We start from the raw sequence: 21,446 nt of genomic DNA on the forward strand, positions 1-21,446 counted from the left end.
CAAAATGAGCATGACCCGGCCCTGTCCTCGGCACTACCCGCTCCTCTGCAGCCACTACCCGCTCCTCTGTAATCCCCCTGCCGTCCAGCGTGTGGCAGCGGTCTCACCTGTGGAGTCCACCCTGTCTAGATGGGAGATGGGGGTGGCGCAGGCGTGCGGGCGCGGGTGCCCACTGCCCTGGTGGTAGAGGTAGCTGCGGGTCGGCGATGCCAGGCTGCCCATGTGATAATGGTGGTGATGGTTATCAAGGGAATGGATGGGGTGAGCACTAATCACAGCTGTGAATGGAAATGGACACACACACACACACACACAGGACAAGATGTTTAACCAGCTGTAATGACGATGGATGTGGAAATACTATTAGTTAAATGCACAAACATGCGTTTTTTCTGTACTAGACACACTCAAATATCCCCTCTGTCTCTCACTCAGACACCACATATAAGCAAGTCAGGAAAAAAACAGATTTAAACGTTTGTGTCAAGCATGAAATGGACTTTGACTTAGGAGCTAGAAACCGCTGTTCATCAGATTAGATGTGCTAAGCTCTCCTGGTGACTATTTTTTTTATCATATTCAGTGATACACTAATACATCTTTATGCAATAGCTGCTGAATTTATGTGAATATTTTCTGAACTGACTGCCGATCAATCATGGAGTATGACAAAACTCACTTATCATCATACACACTCACTCACTCACTCACACACACACTTACGCTGAGGCGGCTGTGCGTCAAATGGCATCATCATTTTAGGCCTCATCCCCCGTCGGCCTGCTAGTGTAGACATGCTGTCCTCTGATTCGTGGCCTAAAAGGTACGGCGGAAACCAGCCAATCAGAAAGAGCTGCTATTTGCCTGCTCTCTTTGTGATCCATCTGTGGTTCCTGATTATTTCATTGGGTTTTTCTTATGAATATCATTTTTCACTCTAACAGCCAATTATGTTGTTTGGATTTGCTCTTTTGTAAATATTAATAGTAGTGAACGTGTATCCTAGCAGCACTGTAATCATGACCAGTAATGGACATAATGTATGAAAAGCATGAAATGTTTTGCATGATAATCACAAAGGAAACAAGAGCACCAGACAGGCATTGACTTGTGAAACAAATAAACAACAAAATGGCAAAATCTCCAAGACTCCACTAATCATGTTTTGTTCCTGGAACCTAACCTGAAGGCATTAACACATCTCCCGCCTGCAAAACAACAGTGTTTTCTTATCCCAAAATGCACTTCTTGGATCCCCACATACCGAGTCTCGTGACCAAACTCGGGAGGTATTATTATGCATGTAAGCTCGACCAAAGCGGGCAGCAGGGGTGACATTTTACTTTGATCTCTTTCCCATAGCATTGCATTTCTAAGTCTTCCCCTCTGGCAGGACTGACCGCGGTAGGAGTTGCGCCTCTGCTGTATGTGGGGGTTGCTGTCCAGGCTGCCGTCGGCCGGCGTGATGTCCTGCGAGGTGCGGGGGATGGGCGTGTCGGTCATGACCGGGTTGGGCTCGGGAGATTTGTCCATGGGCTTGAGCTCCAGCCTCTCGTGGTGGATCCACAGGTCCGGCGGCTTCAGGTCTTTGGAGTTCCCCTTGTATTTGTGGGATCCGTTGGAGGACTTGGATGCGGCCCGCTTCCTGGAGGAGGGAACGCAGGGGAATGGTGAGAGCGGCGAGGACGGAGGACAGACTCACTCCATTTAATATAGACTGAAGGCAGCAAAGAGTACAAAGATGAATGATTAAGAACAAGGAAGAAGGGATACAGGAGAGAGCTGAGCAGTAGATTGGGCCAGGTAGAGTAAATAAAAGATGTTGAAAGTATAGAAAGTAGAGGGTATACATCAGAAGGGAGCAAGGAGGACCGAGAAACAAAAAGAGAACCAGGAATGTCAAAGAGCAAACAGTGCCAAAGAAAATGAAAGGGGGCAAGGTGCTGCTTACTTCTTCTGGTGGGACGTGGTGCGTCGTGTGCACAGGAAGGCCCCCACCACCACCACTATGATGGTGAAGGCTCCCACTGAGATGATGATGACGATGACCAAGATGTGGCTTTCGCCGCCGCTCGTCATTCCTGGTTTACCTGGTGAGGAGAAAGGGAGAGAGAGAGAGAGAGAGAGAGAGAGAGAAAGAAAGATAGAGAGGAGCAAATGCAATGAATCGCATGTGATCTGTTGCCATTTCTGACAAGATAAACTTAACTGATCGCCCAAAAAGAAACTGCTGGGTGACTTGAGTCGCTGACAAGCCAGCCGCAGCTGAACTGAGAAAATATGGATGCAGAAAGTCCTTTCAAAATATAATAAAACAAATTCTGTGTGAATAAGAAAGTGGGCAAGTCCTTTTCATTTTTAGTAAAAGCCGACTTCTTGGAGATTCAAGGTTTTTCTGTGACACAATCAGATCATGGTGGGAGTTAATTTGCCTCTATTTGACATACAATATGATGATAGCTGAATGACTGTCTGAGGAGCTGAATGAGAGGAAACCTTACCGACTGCAGATCCAAAGCCGTCAGGAGGAGGCTGGTTGCTTCCTGGCTTCATCGGGACATTGGCTGGCAATGGACACAAAGTTTGAATGAATACGGCAAGAAATAGAACAGAAATATTTTCCTTAAATTCTCTTAAGTGCTTATATCTCCTTCTCTACTCTCATATTTATGCCTCTATAAAACTTTAATGCGCTACAATTAAATTGGAAAATTTTGTATAAGCAAAAACAGGTTTTGCAGTCATGCAGCCCAAGTTTACGTCAGCCCAGAAGATAGAAGTCTTGAGGAAGAGAAGAGACACACGCAAGGTGCAGAGTCAGCGGTGAGCAGTGAGAGAGAAAGTGTGGAGAGGGAGTTTACCTTGGTCATTAGCCATTTTGTCAGAGGACTCAGCTTAACAGGCCAAAGGAGAGCAGGGAGGGAGAGAAAATAAAAAGCAAAAAACAGGTTAGCTGAAAAGAGCAGTGAGGGAGACAGAAAAAGACACAGCGAGTGAGCGATGGTGAGGAGGAGGAAAGAGTGAGCGAACACTCAAAACTAGAAGAAAGAATGAGGTGGAGGGAGAGGAGGATAACTGAAACTGGTACAGCTAGAAAGAGGAAGAGTGTACTACAGATACAGCCAAACTGATGTTATGAGCAAAGCATCTAAAGAAAAAATGTAAATGCGGCCCACAACCAGTGAAATGAAACACATCGATTTGAAGCAGCCGTAAAATACTGTCGATTTCATTAAAACTCCCATGAGAAAAATGTTCCTTGAAAGGATGCAGCCCCATCAAAATGTTCTGATAAAAATGTTTTGGCAATATATGGCCTGTGGAGTATAATTTAACTGGAGCAAAAACAGCATTTTCCACTTTGTTGGATGCACAGAAAAAGTTGTTGTCCAGACTTCGCCTTAATTCAGTCATCTCACACCAATCAAGAAGACTGGGGGGGAAATCCCAAATCTGAGCTCTTCTCAGACGCTTTCTCACAGCACCTTGATCATGAAAATTTGTCTGGAGCATCAACTAGAAAATGCATTTAAGTCCACAATATGATTTGTTAAAGTTAAAATGAAAAATCCACCCTTGGACACTCTTACACTGTATCATTTTGCGATGCAAGTTCAATGCATTCCAGGAAAGCACTTCCCCTCAGTCTTGTCTGCCTGTGTTTTGACAACCTTCAGAAAAAGAGGTTCTCTGAGCTCTATATGTGTAGGTGGAGAGAGCGATAGTGTAGCAAGTTTTTCTAGTCGAGAAAAAGTGAGAAAGGAAAAAAAATACAATGCGTCGTGTGCCGTGCCGATTGTTCAAAAGACAGAAAAAACACTGAAGAGGTCTTTTGTATTTCACACACACTACCGACGACAGATCCACAAAGATGCACACTGTGGCTGCATTGCATTCTGGTCTATTGAGGCTACTGTCAGTGGAGAAATTGGTCTTTCTGTCTCTTCTATGATGGATTCTCTGTGTGATTGTTGAGTGTCTGTGCAAAATAGTGAGTCTAGAAAGAAGCCTTTTGCTCTTTGATTCTGAGAGACTGACACCAAAACCCGACGTTTACCATTGATGTTTTAGATCGCTGAAAAATATTCTGATATCAAACCAAATACCATTGTAGCTGCACTGGAATATGGAATATCTTGACGTGATGTTATGTTGTCTGTGTTTGGCCAATTATCCATGGGAATAAGAAAAACGCAGCCTTGGATCCTCGGACCCTTTAATCAAACTTACTCTTGGGAGTGCGGAACTGCACGGCCTCGGACATGGGGCCCATGCCCTTGGAGTTGCGGGCCTGGATCTTGAAGTAGTAGGTGGTGTCCAGCGTCAGCTCCTGGATCTGGTGGGTCAGACGGTTTCCCACCACCGGTTCAATGACCCAGTCGTGGACCTCGGCGTTCACATCTGTACTGTAGTAGATGATATAGCCTAGAGTGGGGACGGTCAAAGAGAGAGAGAGATCAATTACAAGTCATTCAAAAGACATTCTGCCATCAGTCAGTCTAACAATATTGGCTTTGGTATTGGCCTTCAAAAACCCATATCGGTTCAACGCTAGCCCAAGCCACTGCCTTTAATCCTGGATTTATCTGTGAGACCAAAAAATACGTGTGAGAGAGACAAAGAGAGAGGCAGACAGGCAGAGAGAGAGAGAGAGGAAGAGAATGAGGGAGAGCGAGGGAGACAGAAGCTCAGACTGACCGGTGATCTTGCCGTTGGCTTCGGAGGGCGGCTGCCAGTTGACGATGATGGTGCGAGGCTTGCTCTCCTTGCTCACCACCGTCACGTCTTTCGGGGAGGAGCTGGGAACTGTGGTGGGGATTGGATATTGGCATCAGGACATTGTGTTGACAAAAAGATCAAAGGTCAGGACTGGTTAACAAGCGATGATGGATGATTTGAATCGAGTAAACTGCGCATGTAGGCCTCTATCTATACATGTGTTAAAGTGCGTGTGTGTAGATGAGCATTTATTTATGCATATGTGCATTTTGTGTGGGTATGTGAAATGTTTGGTGTATGTGTGGTGTAAGGTGGTGCCCAATAGTGTACATGTATAGGTAAACGTGTGTGTGTGTGTGTGTGTGTGTGTGTAGATGTGCATTATTTGTATATGCGTGAGTGTGGATGTTCATGTATTTGTGTGTATGTGGATTTTGTTTGTGTGTGTTAGTGATCTACTGGTCTCAAAGGTGGTGCCCTTTGTGTGTATGTGTGTGTGTGTGTGTGTGTGTAACCCTGGCTGGGCAGAAATGAACACTGGCTGTATCTCTCTCTTTTTAAAAACGGACAAGTTTCACTTCATGTCCATAGAAGTTTCTATTCATAGTATTCACATGCATTTCTACCAATATGGTGCTTCACCATACACACAGCTCATTGGATGTGGCTGTCATTTGATTATAATCACCTGTTAATTTATTATTATCACCTGTTATCTTTCTGATGGTCGTGTGGTGATGTAACAGAATACTATGAATAAGCAGCTTCACTTCATGTTTCTAGAAGTTGTTTAAATGGATATTAGTTGTTTATGTTTTTAATGTCAGGTTTAGTGTCAAGCTAACTTTCAATTCAGCAATTTCGCCTTCAAAATAAAAGCACAGACACTGACACTTTTTTGAATAAGAATTTTAATATGTATTTGTGTACACAGCGCTGCAGAAACCTCAGTGGAAAGTATATTTCAATATAGATTGAAACTAGAAATAACCGCCTCGCGGTCGTATGCCTCCGCCAATAAACTTTTATCGTTTTATCATTGCAAGGACAGTCTTGAACATATATAATTAATGTGATTATTAGGTCAACTTAAAGGATTTTGGTGTCTGCAAAAGTAAGTGACAGCACTTCCACCGTTTTTGTAGAATGACCCAAGATCGTTTTCTCAGCTACAGTGGCAAGCAAAACATTATGATGTCACAGTGAAGTTGACCTTTGAACTTTTGGATATAAAATGTCATCACTTCATCCTATTAGACATTTGTGTGAAATTTTGTCATAATTAGCGTATGAATTCTTGAGTTATGGCCAAAAACGTCTTTTGTGAGGTCACAGTGACCTTGACCTTTGACCACCAAATTCTAATCAGTTCATCCTTGAGTCCAAGTGGACGTTTGTGTCAAATTTGAAGAAATTCCCTCAAGGCGTTCCTGAGATATCGCGTTCACGAGAATGGGACGGACGGATGGACAACCCGAAAACATAATGCCTCCGGCCACGGCTGTCGCCGGCGCGGAGGCATAACTACAGTTGTAAAAAGGATTCAAAAAGGACTATATGTTGCTATGGTGATAGCACTAGGAGAAATTTGTATGGTGATACATATGCCATTTTGACCCAGCTTACAGAGGGGTGGCATTGAATGGTGAAGTAAGTGTCTAAAAACAATGTTGAGACATGCAGTAATTATTTAGTATGAGAACTGCGACAAACAGAGGTGCCACTGAGTTCGCCCACCGTGTCTCTGCAGCAGAGACGGAAGAAGTTTAACGATCAGTCAGGCAGGAAAGGGATAATAAACCAATAAAAAAACAATATGGTTTCAGCGCTATGAGCTTGAAGCCCTAAAAAACGACCCAGGCCTTGGTCTCCGGCTCTATTGCTATTCAGGTGGAAACTCTTGGTCATGGCTCTGCAAATCTAGACAAAAACATAGACAAAAAATCATTTCATTTTTTTAACTAAATTCATTACATAATCCTATTTTGTGATTAGGTCACCAAATAAACAGAATTTAATATTGTTGTTGCATTAAAGTGGGGTAAATGCAACTTGCTCTCAGTGAAAACAGTAGTAGAGAAGTATTGAAATTGCATTCCTAAATTGCCAAATTTGCAACGGTTTTTCTTAATATCAGTTGTAATTACTGTGAACTCTACTGATAAATACCCTACCTTCTTATGCAATTTAAATATCTTAGTTTTTGGTTCATATTCTATTGTGCAGTGTCCTCCAGTGTCTCCTCTTCTTCCTTGCTGGCTGCACAAAGCGTTACCTCCACCCAGCCAGGAGCTCGTTCCGCTGGAAGTGTTTGGTTCATGTCCTTGTGTGTGTGTGCATTTTGTGTATGTATGCAAATTTGTGTGTGTGTGTGTGTGTGTGTGTGATGCTAGTGCTCCTACTGGTCTCGAAGGTGGTGCCCTGGGCTGTCATGCTCCAGGTGCTGGTGCGGCGGCCTTTGGTCACCATGACGGAGAACTCGTACAGCGTGTTGGGCTTCAGTCCCGTCACCATGTGGCTCAGGCTGGTGGTGTTGGCCGTCTAGGGACACACACAGACACACACACAAACACACACACACACACACACACAAAAACATACACTGAGTTTCTATGATGGTACATTACACACCTTGGGCACCTTGGGAATAGAGTGATCTTCTGTTAGACTATCTTTTTCATTTTTTCAGTGCCGATTTCTATTGACAGGATAAAACACCGACCTGTCTGAGCGCAGTAATGTGTTGATGATACATTACAGACATTGAGCACCGAGTGGAAACCAAACCTTTTACATAGATATTGTGTGCTGCTCAAACAATCAGTGCCACAAAGAGAGTCAGAGTCAGATATACTGTAAGTCTGGTCATTACAAATAAGCATTAATCCCAAATACTCTACCAACATGAGCACAACATCAAGCTTTTACACAACACTCAATACAGCATGGGTGCTATGCGCGCTTAACATGCATATGACATCACAAACCTCAAATTAGCATTACAGACTTAATATCGTTACTTTTGATTTCTCACTCCTATATCCTGACCTCTGCTGGCCTGAAGCGGCAGGTGAGGTGATGAAAGCGGCACGGCTCTGGCTCGCAGGCGGGAGCTCATGGGGTCGCAGCAGCAGCAGCTAAGGTTAGTTGGTGTCTGGCAATCCTATCTATAACATTGCGTGCTATGACAAAAACTCAGTTCTCCGTCGGGGGCTGTCAAGCAGAGGGCAGTGGGATAGGAAAAGAAAACACTGTGTTCCGAAGAAACAGGCAGCTGGTTTGAGAGCAGTCATCTCTTGAATAATGCACATGCTTGTCTAGCTGTGCGCGCTCTAACAGGCGGGAGGAGATGAAGGAGAGCAGCGTCAAGGTGTGGACCCAAGTCATCGCTGCTGGTTATATACTGGTCTTAAATATAGCAGTGCTAATGTTTAAGATGTAACAGTCGAATATGACTCACTGTTCACTGTACACCTCAGTAGGCTGAGTTGATAAAAAAGACCGCTCTAATAGTCTTGTTAATATACTGGATTTGGTAATAGTACAGACAAATGTAATGAGCCTGTGGACCTCCATAATTAGTGTCACAGTGTGAGAACCAAACCAATGTGGGCACCCAGGGGCGTCAGCAGGCCGAGCTGTACGTTATACCATATATCTGTTATGTCAGGGATACCCCCTCTCTCCCATTTTCCTTTCACTTCACTAAGTGCAAAGACTAATGAATCAAAAATCTATTCAAAAGTCATTTTTAAGAAAATGGCGGTGCGAAGCCTGTGTGGCAAGGCCAGGATTAATGAAAGAGAGCTGGGTATAAACATCCTGTACAAGAGTTGACTGCTGAGCGGTGGTGTTTGTGTGTGTGTGTGTGCGTGAGTCCTGTGAGCTGGGTGTATTGAGAACGCACTGTCAGGTCTTCGCCCTCTTTTTCCAGCTCTCAGTTTGTCTTGTCCTTGTTGAATAATTTATCAGTAAACGCGGGCCTTTATCTGGGCTCTGCTGCCTCACAGGTTTGTACGCATGCGCGAAACTGCACATGCACACACACACACACACACACGTGCACACACACTGATTGTGATCCAGTATTTGGAGATAAGTGATGATCATAATTGAATTACAGGGCGGGGATCAGAGGCTGAATCTCAAACACCTTATTTCAGGGCTTGGCTCATTGCGTCCCTCTGTATCTCTGCTGCCTGTGTTTAGTACGTCAAACCATCACACGTGACTTCATACACACTGACACTGGACCTGCAGCTGAATGACATCAGCTCCATCCAATCAATGTTATCATTTCACTGTCTATGAATCCTGCTATCTCCAGAAATGGGCTTGATTCTGATTAGAATTTGATTACGAGCACAAGGATAGTTATCAAACAGAAAACTTTGACATAATTCACCATAGTAGGCCTTTATGGTTTTATAGAACCACTGCTTTCTGGATATATTCATCCAGTTGTAGAGTTAGAGGAGCCGGGCCAACCTCACAGTAGGACACTCAGACAAGATCTGCCATAGGAATGCATAGGAAAACATTTTATCCAGGTTACGTCCTTATAGCCAATTACAAAAAGTAACTGAGAGGTTAAAATAACAAATGATAGCTGCTGTAAATGTCTGGTATGTCCTTTGTAGACCATGAAGTAGTAACATGTGGAAATCTCATGTTTTATCTGTGAAAATAAAATAAAGTTGACTTTGGCAATGCTAGTGGTAATACAGAAGTCTGGTCTCAATCTTCCAACCAACACATATGATGAGTTTGCCAATCTCCTGTTTAATCTTTAGTCTCTATGCAAAGCTTGTTTCTGTCAGCTGTATGTTAACTGAGAGAGAACCGAGCTTGGAGTTTGGTTCAGTTAAATTCTTGGGTTTATGGCGTTCTATCGACTCGACCCTGTGACTTGTAGGACAAGCCGTCTCTGACTCAACCTAGAGGAATGTCGAGAGGGAGTTTAACACTGCAACACTAAATCTTAGGGAAGAACTTCTCTGCTAAAAAACGGCTGTGTGAGGCTGTAGACTGACTAGTTCCCTTTGTTGTATTTTGAAGGCTGGATGAAAATGGATTATTGGTCTGCTGCAAATACCAGCATTATGCTGCCACTGCGCTTGGGAGCTGTGGGGGGAATGTGTTATTATATAGAGTCGTATGACATTACTTTCTATTTTCAGAACATCAATACATTTCTCTGGTAAGCACGGGCCTGAAGGGATTCACAAAGTCCCACTGCACTGAAATGAAAGGAAACCATAACAGTATTGAATGAAGGTATATCATCAAAGTCTGATCAGACTGAACTGATCTGAGTTGTAGTTAACTGAATTACACCGCATTGTAAACAAGTTACTTGAGCTTAAAAGTGCTGACCTGCACTGGAAAAGGAGAGTGAGCTTCTGCAATAGTTGAGTTCAATTTATTTTTCAGTTCAAAATTTAACCTGGAGCTTCTTTTGCTGGGGAACTCATCCTCAGCTAAATTAATAAAAAGGATTTCAGAACATAATAAAAAAACCCTTTCGAATTGTAAAAATTTCAAGATACCTACACTACCAGTCAAAAGTTTGGACGCACCTGATTGAATGTACTATGTTTTTCATTCTCTTAAAGCCATTTTGATCTAAAGGCTTATGCTTGAACGCTTGAAATTTGTTTCTTAGACAAATATAAATAGTGAAGTTGATCCTATGTGTGAATTTCTTTCCAAAGCCTTTGCCTTTCCATCAAGGCAAAGGGTGGCTACTTTAAAGAATCTAAAATATAAGATAGTTGTGATTTGTTTAACACTTTTCTGGTACTGCATAATTCCATTTGTGTAATTTCATAGTTTTGATGTCTTTACTATTATTCTAAAATGTGGGAGAGAAGAGTTAAAATACAGAAAAATGTGGAGTGTCCAAGGATTTAGTGTACTTCTAAATTGACTGAACACTACAAGACATTCTTACCTTCATCTTGGTGTTGGCAGGGATGTTGGTCTTCCAGCGCACTGTGTAGTAGCGGGCATCTGTGATCTTTTGGTTCTTGGGCAGCGAGTTGTCGGCCCAGGTCACCTTGATGGTGTCGTGGCTCAGCACAGAGGCTTGAACACCCACGGGTGGCAGCATGGGGGTGGGGTCTGGTACTGGGGTGTATGGAGCATGGAAGAGTTCATACAGATCAACATCGGGGTCTATGGGGTCTGCATACCAGCAGTTAGCACGCACACACACACACAAATTAAAATGGCCCAAATTAAAACATGAAGAGAGGCGTGGCATGGTGGATCAGACAGTGGAATCAAAACAGGATGCAGGGAGGGACCAACAGGAGAAATAAGGTTAATGAGTTAAAATGAAGGAGGACGACGAGGGGAGGGAGAGGAGGAAGAGAACGAGAGTGCAACAAAGATGGGATTGGGAAGGGTGAAGAGAAAGAGAGAAAAGATTCTATTAGACAAACAGACAACTACCTCTACAATAAGACGCATCTACAGACTTGGTTGCTATACACAAGTACAGTACAGTACATGGTTTATTGTCTTTAGGTAGCACTATGGACAGAGAAAAAGAAATCCTTTATTCATAAAGAAAGATTACTGTAGGTCTATTGGGGAACTAGAGCGAAAGCAGGGATAAAATCCACAATCCTACAGCCAACTTATTACGTGAGTTACTTTGACCAACCTAGACAATATAGAAATGTGTTTATAAAAAGACGGATCTTTTCAAAACCTACAACATTTTAATGCAAAGTGGGTAAATGTGGGAAAACTGAATGCACTGGAACATTTCACTCTTGCAGAGTAACAATAACAAGGTGCATTATGTCCTTCAGGCTTGGAGAAACAACATTCAGGCTCTAAGTAACTCGCAGCCCACAGCCAGCGGAGAGATGAGGGTCACGGACAAGTGGTGGACGTTATGTATGTATCTAGTGCTGAGGCTCAAAACCTTACAGTGGAAAGCTTGTGGTGAAAGGCTGTTTTCAGTCTTTCCCACTCTCCAGCGAGTCCAATCAGTACTGGAAAATATGAATGATGCTCTATTAAAGCTATAAACTTGAGAACCTAGCTTGATGTAACACTGACTATGTTTACATGCAGTCAAGTAATCATATTAATTGGACTATTTCAGACTTATTCCCAATTGCAGGACCTCATATAGACCTAATCGTTTTGGAATATACTGACCAACGCCAATCCGATTGAAAATGCAATCCTGTTGGAAGTGCTGGATTATCCTGGTGACAATCCGCTTTTCACATCCAGCTGCGATCATGTAAACCTTCAGTCGGTCGTGGTGCGCATGCTCTTGCATATTATTCATTCACACACTACAGGTACATGGATGGCAATGTGGCGCACTTGTGGGCTAAAAGAAAATAAGGGAAGAAGAAGACTCAAGAAGTCTCATCCATAAATAAATTAACACAACCCAAAAAATGCAGAGGCTATGGAGCCACATATAAGGCTTACAAAGAGGTTTCTCATTCATGTGGGTTATTGGCTGTAATTAAGCCGTGGGCTTTTATAGTTTTGGCAATGACATCCATGTACAAGTCAAAAATGAAATAATTCAAATCACCAGCTTTAACATGTATGGAGCTGATCACATGCTCCCTCACACATGTAAACAGTTTGGCACCCAATTACTTTTTCGTCGGTTTAGACAGATAGTCCTTTACAAGCCTGCATGTAAACGCAGTGACTGATTTACAGCCACAAGCTGCTCTTTCGAAAATGAGTGGGAGACTGATTTCACCAAATGAATGTTCAGCTGCTCTTTAACATCCAAGTAAGACCCATACAGCAGCACTGCTATCAGCTCTCTAACTCGTCTGTCTTGATTCTAGTCATATGAAAACAGTAGTGAATGTCTATCAGTATAGAACAGACTATAGAATAGAAACAGCTTATTTTAATTTAGTGGTATTCCCTTTTAAGGGCCCCATATACTATGTAATCCAACACTTGGATATGATGAATAGTACTTTTGCTGTGTAACAAGAACCTGTTGCTTAACAATCTGTGCGTGTGTATGTGTGTGCGAGTGAGAGAGAGAGAGAGAGAGAGAGAGAGAGGGTGTATGTGTTTGCATGAAAACACATGTGTAAAGTACCTGCCTATTACAGCCTCGTAAACCCTAGTGCGTGTGTGTGTACATATACAGTATGTTTGTGCACAGAAGACAGGCTAAAAAAAGCAGCTCCCTGGCCAGAAACATTGCCGCCATGTTGAAGGATAAATGCTTCAAGATGGCCACTTGGCTGCAGCGCTCCAGGTTCTGACCGCGGTCCAGCGGCGGCGGAGGGAAAAAGCTCCGGTCAGTCAGCCGCGAGGACACGCCTCCCCGACCACTTGTTGCACCTCTCCTCTCCGCCTCGCTCCATTTGACACCTCTTTGTGCAGCGCTGCCCTCGTTATATTCCCCGGACTGAGCCTGAGTGTGTGTGTGTGTGTGGGTGTGTGTGTGTGCGTGTGTTGCATGACGAAGATCCAAGCATTCATGTGGTTTGCGGAGACACACTGAGGTTTCGGAGTGGCATGCGAGCTGCATTTCTTTGCCCGGCTCGGAGGGATTCAGTCTCCAGCATTTACAAGTTCGAAAACACGGCAGCGAAGAGGCTGACTTGCCCCCCCGACCTGCATTTCAGACGGGGCTGAATCCCTCTTTTCCCCCCCTTTTCAATAAAGATGTCACTTATTACAACACATTCAACCTAGCAGTCTCTCAGCCCAAGTTCGCCAAGTTTTTCTCAGTTTTTTTTTTTGAAAAGTAAAAGCACTATGTAGGTCAGCTCATCTTTTTAATCCCGACTTGAACAAACTGGCAGGAAGGGAACGCGCCCCCGAGGATTCAGCAGCAGACGATGGTGGTGGGCTTTGGTTCTGCTTTGAGAGGCAACGTTTGGATCTGACGGAGGGTTGCCAAAGCCACAACAGGGGGTCTTGCTTGTGTGCGGCAGTGTGTCTGTGTGTGTTTGTGTGTGTGAGTATGAGAGGGAGAGAGCGCTTCTTAGGAAAAAGTCTGTGCATGCCAGTGCTTATATATGTTATAGTGGGTGTACAGTATGAGAAAGTGTGCGTGTCTGTGTGTGTGCCTGTGCGCGTGTGTATGTGTGTGTGTGTGTATGCACATTTGGACTGCCTCTCCCCCCCGCAGCATGTTGACGCGATTCATGTCATCCGGCATCCCGCCCCTCTCCAGCTCAGCGGCGCGATAGTGCTGCGGCAAAGACGAACTGCAGCGATCAAGGCTGAGCGGGGAGACGGGAGGCTGGCTGGGAGAAGACGGGGGTACGGCCCACACTCCGGGACCCCCCGGGGAGCAGGGGCTGGTGGGGTTGAGACGCCGTCTTCTGACAGTGTCACACAGACTGTGTGAACAGAGTTGAGACACTGTCTAACTGGCAGTATTTCACACTTTACTTTTCCGATCAATTGTCAGGCGCGTTGGATCGGGACTTCAGTTCTGCTGCTAATTGTCAACAGGGTTGTGATCCGAGGCTTAAAGAATTATGGATCGTCTGGCTGGCGGCCAAACGGGATTGGCCGTATTCTTTGGCCGAGGCAACAAAGCCCTTTTTTCTCTAATGAACAGAGATATCTGTGACAAAGCGAAGATAACTGCATCACAGGCTATAGAGGATGTACAATTTTCTCAAATAATATTTCTGGCCAAATCTTGTGATAAGACATCTGTTCCATCAATATGTGAGAGAGGCTTATTGCCTCTAATCTAATATCAAGACAATAGATAATCTAGGGCAAAATTTGGGAGTTTTTGATCATTAGATTAAAGGAGACTTAAGAGAACCGGAGGCCATTAAGAGGAGAGTTAATCGGAGCGGAGAGATACCCCGACGACCCGTTATCTCCTTGGTTATTTGGAGTCCAGACACATTCTCTCTGATAATGATCTCAGGTTAGACAGTGCAAAGCTTAATGTCAGTCCAAGTCTTCTTTGGGAGAGTGGTTATGGCAATATGCTCTGTGTAGTGTGCCTCGTGGTTGTTTCTGTTATGTGTGAGCTTAACAGTACGCAGTTATTGGGATGCAAGTCTTTACCATGGATGGACTGTATAGACAAGACCATCTTGTCAGTTTAGAGATGAAAGAAAGTGCAGCATTGAGAACTAGCTGCAACTACAGAATTGTGACTGTTTGTAGTGTACTGAAATGTAAGATCATACATGGTTCATATCCGTAGGAAGTAGATTTAATTGGTGTGTGTGTGTAGGTCCTACCTGACTGTGGTCTTGTGATGGCGCTCTCATACACGGGGATCCCCTCGCCCACATTGTTGAAGGCCTTCAGTGTGATCACGTAGTGGGAGCTCGCGTCTATGAGAGAGAGTGAGAGAGAGAGAGAGAGAGAGGAAGAGAGAGATAAATTGATGCAGCTAGCTAATCAAGCCAAAACTCTTGAGACTCCCTACTCATAATTGCGATATTAGCCAGAGTGAATATTTGAATACAATCATTCATCTCTTTGTGATTGTAATGAAAGCTTCAATTATGCATATACTTTTTTTTGGCAACAATACCACCCGTCCCATCTCTCCATTTAGGAAGATTATTAAATTTTTCAGTCATACTCCACTTCTAGACTCCTTCCTAAGGCTTTGATAACTGTAGTATTACAAAATAAATAGATACCATATATTAATAAACTACTCTAATCTACTCTAATAAATGTAATTTGTAAGAATAGCTGGAGTAAGTCAGTGTGGCAAGTTTCATGTCCGTCAGATTTATGGTGTAGGAGTTTTTTTTCTTATTCTAGCGCCCCCATTAGGCCAATCTGTGTAATTTTTTTAATGCTGGAATACAGTGGAATAATGCATCAGTCCCCCAAGTCAAAATCAGAGTCTGAGATATCCCTTCCAAAGACTAAATTGCGTGGGGGACAAATAAAAAGAAAAAAATCAATATCTCAGTGAAAACATGACAACATGAGTAAATACAAGAACACAAAGTGATAAAAGGAATAGAGCAGTGACAGAATGACAGAAGAACGGCGGTGCGTTCTTACCGAGGTTCTCGATGCTGTAGTAGCGCTGCTTGTAGTCTACTTTGATGGTCTGGGCGTGTGGGCTGCCGATGCCGTAGCCGATGGTGTAACCGCGCACCACGATGTCCTGGTTCTCCGGCGGTGTCCAGCTCACCACGATGCTGTTGACCAGCGGACGGACGTGGAGCGAGCTGGGGATGTCTGGCACCCGGGACTCTGGTGGAGGAGGGGGGGGGGGGGGGGCGTAGTAGGTGGGTTGGACAGAAAGATTCTATTTAGTCAGGGCACTTTATCTGATTCTCAACTGTTTTTCAGCTGATCTACTGCTGAAAAAGGCAACACTATCACTTACCAGCATCAAGGCAAGGCAAGTTTATTTATATAGCACATTTTACACAAGGTATATAAAGACATTAGATAAGAAATACAGGATAAGATAAAAAAAAAGGAGCCAATAAAGTGTATAAGAAGAGAGAATAAATAAAGAATTAAAATGCATAAAAAGAGAATAAAGATCAAGTTGCATAGGAAATGCAGAACAAAAAATGCAAATTCCCTCTCATTCATAAATTCAGTTGTCACTACTAAGTTCTGGCAGTGTGTACGCAGCCGGTACGGATTCAGTAAAGCAGCTGATGTTACCGTCGAGGTCGCTCTCGAAGGTCTCTGCTGTGGTCCACTCGGTGGCCGGTCCCGTGCCGTTCACTGTGATGGCCGACACTCTGAAGGTGTACTCCGTCCCCCGCTCCAGACCTGGACAGGCACACACACAGTTTCCACTCAAAACACTCTGCAGTTTAGACTAAGATGTGGCTGAACTGAACCTCAGCAGCATAAAAACTTCCATTAAAACTTTTCTCCTTTTCTCGGGCCTGTTTTTTGTTTTATTTACTGGATCTGCATCATTCACTCAACCGGTCAATTGGGACTTGGGAATGCAGACACAATAAATATTTTGAAGGCACAAATATTTCAAACAGATGCCCAATACTTCGCTGCACGATTTTAGGGGAAAATCTATAAGCCTGCCTGGGCAGGGATCAACCAGGGTTTGCCGCGGTGCAATTAACTTTCTCCTCCATTCAGTATCAAGGAGGTGATTGAGATTTATTTTTCGCCATTGATTAAGACGTAAGAAATTTACAGAGAAGTGCTTTGAAAGCAGTGTGTGTAGGAGCAGCTAGTACAAAAACTATATCACTAAGGAGGGAAAAAGGAAGAAAAACTCTTGGAGCCTGGAACTGTCCATATTTTTCAGCCGTGTCTCCTTCAGATAGAGCCGCTTCACCGCTGGGTGCCGGCTTTGGTATTCAGAAGAGAGGGGAACGCCCGCTGACAAATGATATGTCGCTGCGTTAATTTGCTGTAAAATTTTTCATCATCGCTGTATTGGCCCGTTTGTACGCTATATGCTAATCCGGTAGTCTTTTCTCTCTCTACCCACTATTCCGGGCCGCCCCTGGGGGTCGCCTCTGAAGACTGCCTAACCATCCCTGCCTCCAAGGCTACAACATCTCCTTCTAAACGCCTTTGAACCAACAAACACCCCTGTGTTTCACCCCCCAGAATGTGTTCAAAAATCTACTTTTAAGTGTATATTCTCTTTGATGCAGCACACAGCGTGAGGTCGGGCCACTAAAAATGTTGCTGAGACATCTAATATTAATCATCATTGCTGTGCGTCTCTGGCGATATTGTCTGCGTTTTGGTGGTAGCGGCGGGCGATGGCGAGTGAAGGTACAGTAGGAGATGTAAATCCATCTAAAACGATTTAGATGAGATTTAGATGTTGACTAAATAAACAGAGCTTCAGGCAGACTGAGGCAACACAGACGGTTAGACGTAGCCTGGAGTCTGAAAATGTTTTAAATAATGCAGCATGTCAGATATAGCTGACAGACTCACTGAAGAAGATGTTTATATATGCCAAATGAAAAACTAGCAAACTTAAGTCTTGGGCAACTATCAACAACAGTAATTACAAGAGATTCATAATTTTCTAATGTTAAAGGAAAAATCCACCGTAAAACACACTTTAACACTGTTAAAAAAACAGCTGTTGGCGATGCAGCTTGCAGTTCTGGGCTCATTTTGCTGTTTGATGGTATAATTTTCTTATTCCCATGGATAACTGGCAAAACACAGACAATGTGATGTTTAAAGATATTTCCAGCAGCATCAATGGAATTTCATTGTTTCGTTTTTAGTAAGGGGAATTGAAAAACCTCTCACTCTCTCCACCTTACATGTACTGAATGCAACAAGTTCAAACCCCTTCAAGGCAGGTTGAGGGAAAGCGGGTTCACCAAAAAAGTAAATTATAAACACAAATAATTCCTGGAATGCATCGAACATCACAGATTGATGATATCCGACAGCGTGAGAGTATCGAAGGTGGATTTTTCCTTTAACACCGGATGCCACAGTTAAGCGAATTCATTGGCCGTTACCGTCGATGAGCTGGAACAGCTGGGTGCCTCCGGTGGTCTCGGCCGCCTCGCTCTTCCTCGTGCCTTTCCGGTAGCGGATCTTGTAGCCGGTGATCTCCCCGTTCTGGGCACCGGGGGGCGGGGGCTGCCACCGGACCATGATGCTCTGGGGGAAAATGAGACAGATGAAACAGATGAGAGGCGTGTTTAGCACGTGTGGATGAACCGCTTTTGCCCCTGCAGCTGTAAAGGTGACCTCATGGTTTTGCAGGTACGATGGTGCCTTCACACACACACCTTGGCATAGCTGTTTGTGCTAACGTAACGCTGCGGGATACCGCTCTGTTAGCCAGGAACACCGTCTCACCTGCCCCTCCCCTCCTCCTGCTCCTGTCAGTGGAGCACCTGGGAGGCCCGCACAAAAACAAACACACCTCTGAGCTCGGGCGATGCAGTGCAGATTGACGCATTAGGAAGAAATAAACGCATGAATAATAGATATGAGGTGTCCTGATGAGAGGGGTGGGTGTGTGTGTGTGTGTGTGTGTGTGTGTGTGTGGTCGGTTTAGCCCTGCAGAGATGCTGAGGCAGAGAGATGAATGCAGGCGTTTGGCTGGCGGGCCCACGCTGTACTGGTGTGGGATTCATGTGTCTGAGAGAGAGTGTGTGTGTGTGTGTGTGTGTGTGAAGGGATAGGTGGGGGGTAGCCCAGCGTGGGAGAAGAGTTAATTAACACTTCCCCACTGTCACACTGATGCACAAAAGCCTGAATACATGTACGGGGCAACGCACGCGCTCCTCCCCAGCCGAGTCGAGGGAATTGCACAAATTAAATCTGTGTTAAGTGTGTTCAATTATTTCCATTTTTCTTATTACACTATCGGTCCCAACTTGCTATGCGTGTTGCTTTTCTCCCTCCTTCTCCCCATCCATGAAAACATGTTTAATTGACTTTTTGGAAATCGCATGGGAAGGTGAGAAGGCAGATGTCAAAGGGAAAAAGGTGCAAAATAAGATCACAAAAAAAATATATGTGGCCCATGCTGGGCAAAAATAACCCCCCGCTCTCCCTTCTTAGATTTCACTTAGATTTAGTTATTCACCCCTGGTAAAAAAAAAAAAACAAAAACGTGAGGTTCTGCTTGACAAGGCCCAGACAGCAGAGCGAGCAAATATCAAATGAATGTTAATTAGTTTTTTTTTTGTTCAGTTCTATTTGGCTAAGCACATCTATCAGCTTATTGCATAAATGCTTTTATCTGTATACTTGTAACAAAATTATTCTTAATGACGTTGTTTACACTCAAAATTAAATACAATGACAACAAAGAACAAACCAGAAAACACATTTCGGTCTACATCTCGGAGTTGCCGCTGCCAGATGTTCGGTTTTACAGTTTTAAATGGGTTCGTTTGGGTCTAGTTTTGGGAGGGGACGACTGGACGGATGGTGTCCATTCAGAAAACAATTCCTATCCTAACCGCCAAGTGTGTCCCCTTCATTTTTCTCTTAAACAGATGATGGTATTAGACTGCTTTCTCTCCACAAATCTCGGCTGAGTATCCCTCAGCATGGGTGGGCAGTTGCTGTTCTCACTCAAGCTGCGGGTGTGTGATAGGATTGTCTGCGAGTTTTTCTCTAGTCTAGCTTTGACAATTCTTTCTCACTCGGGCATTGCGTCGAATAGCGATGGGTTGGAAATGCTGGTTGCTGTTTTTTTACAGTCAACGCACATGTCCAGAGGTTTTCTGCATCTCTCTCTCTTCGCGGCTGTCTGTCTGGACTTGCTGTCTCAACATGTCACGAGTGAGAAACGTCTTTTGTAAAACTGAATCTATCACTGGGATGGGAATGTACAACAAATAGGCCTACAGCTCTCCGTTTGAAGATCAAATGGCTGAAAAGATTGGCAGCCTAGGCCAGTTTTCTATTTTAAATCAGGAGCCTGTTGTGAGGCCTGCTGCCAGAAGTGTCACGCAAAAACTATGTTTAACTGTAATAAACCGGATTTAACACTGAAATTTAAAAAGACTGGGAGACACCGGGAGTAGTCGCATCGGCTGTGAGATATTTGATCCAGCAACTCCATCCAAAGAGAAATTCAATTAGACTAAATAATAAAAGAAATCTCTAGATCACCCAAAGCTACAGTGAATTTATTCCTGTCACCTTGAAACATGCTAACCAACTGGGTGCATATGATGTCAGAAAGCCAAACACTCCACCGGGCTTGCTTTGTAAAAGTACACTTTGAGTGTTAGCGCAGCACCCTGGCTTTCATTTGGAGCATGCTTCTAGTGCGAACTCCCAGGTTACTTCTTTTGAGTATCCATTTAGAGGTGAGCTCCAGGTTTCTTTGGCAGATCCAGATGAAAAGTGATAGAGAGGCTGAAACCTTTTGACAGGCTAAGAGTCTCCTGCCGATGAGAGGATCGATGAGGGTTCACACACTCCAGCTGGGGCTGCAGGCCTCTGACGCAGCTAATCGCATGGAAATAAAAAAAAAGTGGTCTGGCCTGCAGGCTATCTATCTGATCACTTGTGAGTGTGTGAGTGGATTTGGATTTGCTGATGCACCTACATACACAAAACAAGCTACTTCTCTCCTCTGTGTGCTCTGTCTGAGAAAGGTGTGTCCAAGAAAGATGTGAAAGCTTTCAAGTCTTTCAAGTCAAGTCTTTAGACTGAAAGATCCTTCAAACGGTAAGCTTCCTGTTCAGTCAAGGTAACTCAGCCTTACCTTTGAGTTCTGGACCTCCAGGGTGAGGTTTTGAGGGGGAGCGCTTGGTACTGTGAAGCAGAAGAAAATAAGACATTTTACTCAGTTCACAATTACTGCAGAAACATCATCTACCGCAAAGGAAAGGTTACAATGTTTTGATCAAAAATGTGCCTTGCCGTGCCATTTTTTGTTTGTTTTTTTACACATATACAGTGCTGCATAAATTATTCATGAGAGATCTAATAAACTCAAAGCAGTCTTGGTAGAAATTCTCAGACTATTAAAGTCTTAGTAGCTTCATCTCCATCAGCCAACTGACCGTCAGACAGGGTGCGAACGATGACGTCCTCGGTGGAGACGCCTGGCCCGTGCTTGTTGTAGGCCACCACCCGGAAACTGTACTCCGTGTGCTTCTTCAGCCCAGTCATGGTGTAGGACAGACTGCCGATGTCTACGTCCTGAGAGAGAGAGAGAGAGAGAGAGAGAGAGAGAGAGAGAGAGAGAGAGAGAGAGAGAGAGAGAGAGAGAGAGAGAGAGAGAGAGAGAGAGCGAGAGCGAGAGAGAGAGAGTCAATTTC

The 21,446-nt window shown here is 44.1% G+C and overlaps 1 protein-coding gene across 2 annotated transcripts in view; it reads right to left on the bottom strand.

Moving 5' to 3' along the window:
• Positions 1-21,446, bottom strand: part of neo1a (neogenin 1a) — a 160,000-nt gene that overhangs the window by 5,349 nt on the left and 133,205 nt on the right. For both annotated transcript variants that reach the window (XM_078285438.1, XM_078285442.1), the window contains exons 11-25: positions 21,189-21,327; positions 20,888-20,937; positions 18,168-18,312; positions 16,360-16,470; positions 15,739-15,933; positions 14,952-15,047; positions 10,673-10,848; positions 7,122-7,260; positions 4,699-4,806; positions 4,231-4,425; positions 2,502-2,564; positions 1,952-2,090; positions 1,401-1,645; positions 724-816; positions 108-278 (exon numbers count right to left, since the gene is read on the bottom strand). In XM_078285438.1, the coding sequence (XP_078141564.1) occupies positions 108-278; positions 724-816; positions 1,401-1,645; positions 1,952-2,090; positions 2,502-2,564; positions 4,231-4,425; positions 4,699-4,806; positions 7,122-7,260; positions 10,673-10,848; positions 14,952-15,047; positions 15,739-15,933; positions 16,360-16,470; positions 18,168-18,312; positions 20,888-20,937; positions 21,189-21,327 (2,065 nt within the window). The remainder of the gene's footprint in view (positions 1-107; positions 279-723; positions 817-1,400; positions 1,646-1,951; positions 2,091-2,501; positions 2,565-4,230; positions 4,426-4,698; positions 4,807-7,121; positions 7,261-10,672; positions 10,849-14,951; positions 15,048-15,738; positions 15,934-16,359; positions 16,471-18,167; positions 18,313-20,887; positions 20,938-21,188; positions 21,328-21,446) is intronic.

This window comes from Centroberyx gerrardi, chromosome 1, assembly GCF_048128805.1.
Source record: "Centroberyx gerrardi isolate f3 chromosome 1, fCenGer3.hap1.cur.20231027, whole genome shotgun sequence".
NCBI lineage: Eukaryota > Metazoa > Chordata > Actinopteri > Beryciformes > Berycidae > Centroberyx > Centroberyx gerrardi.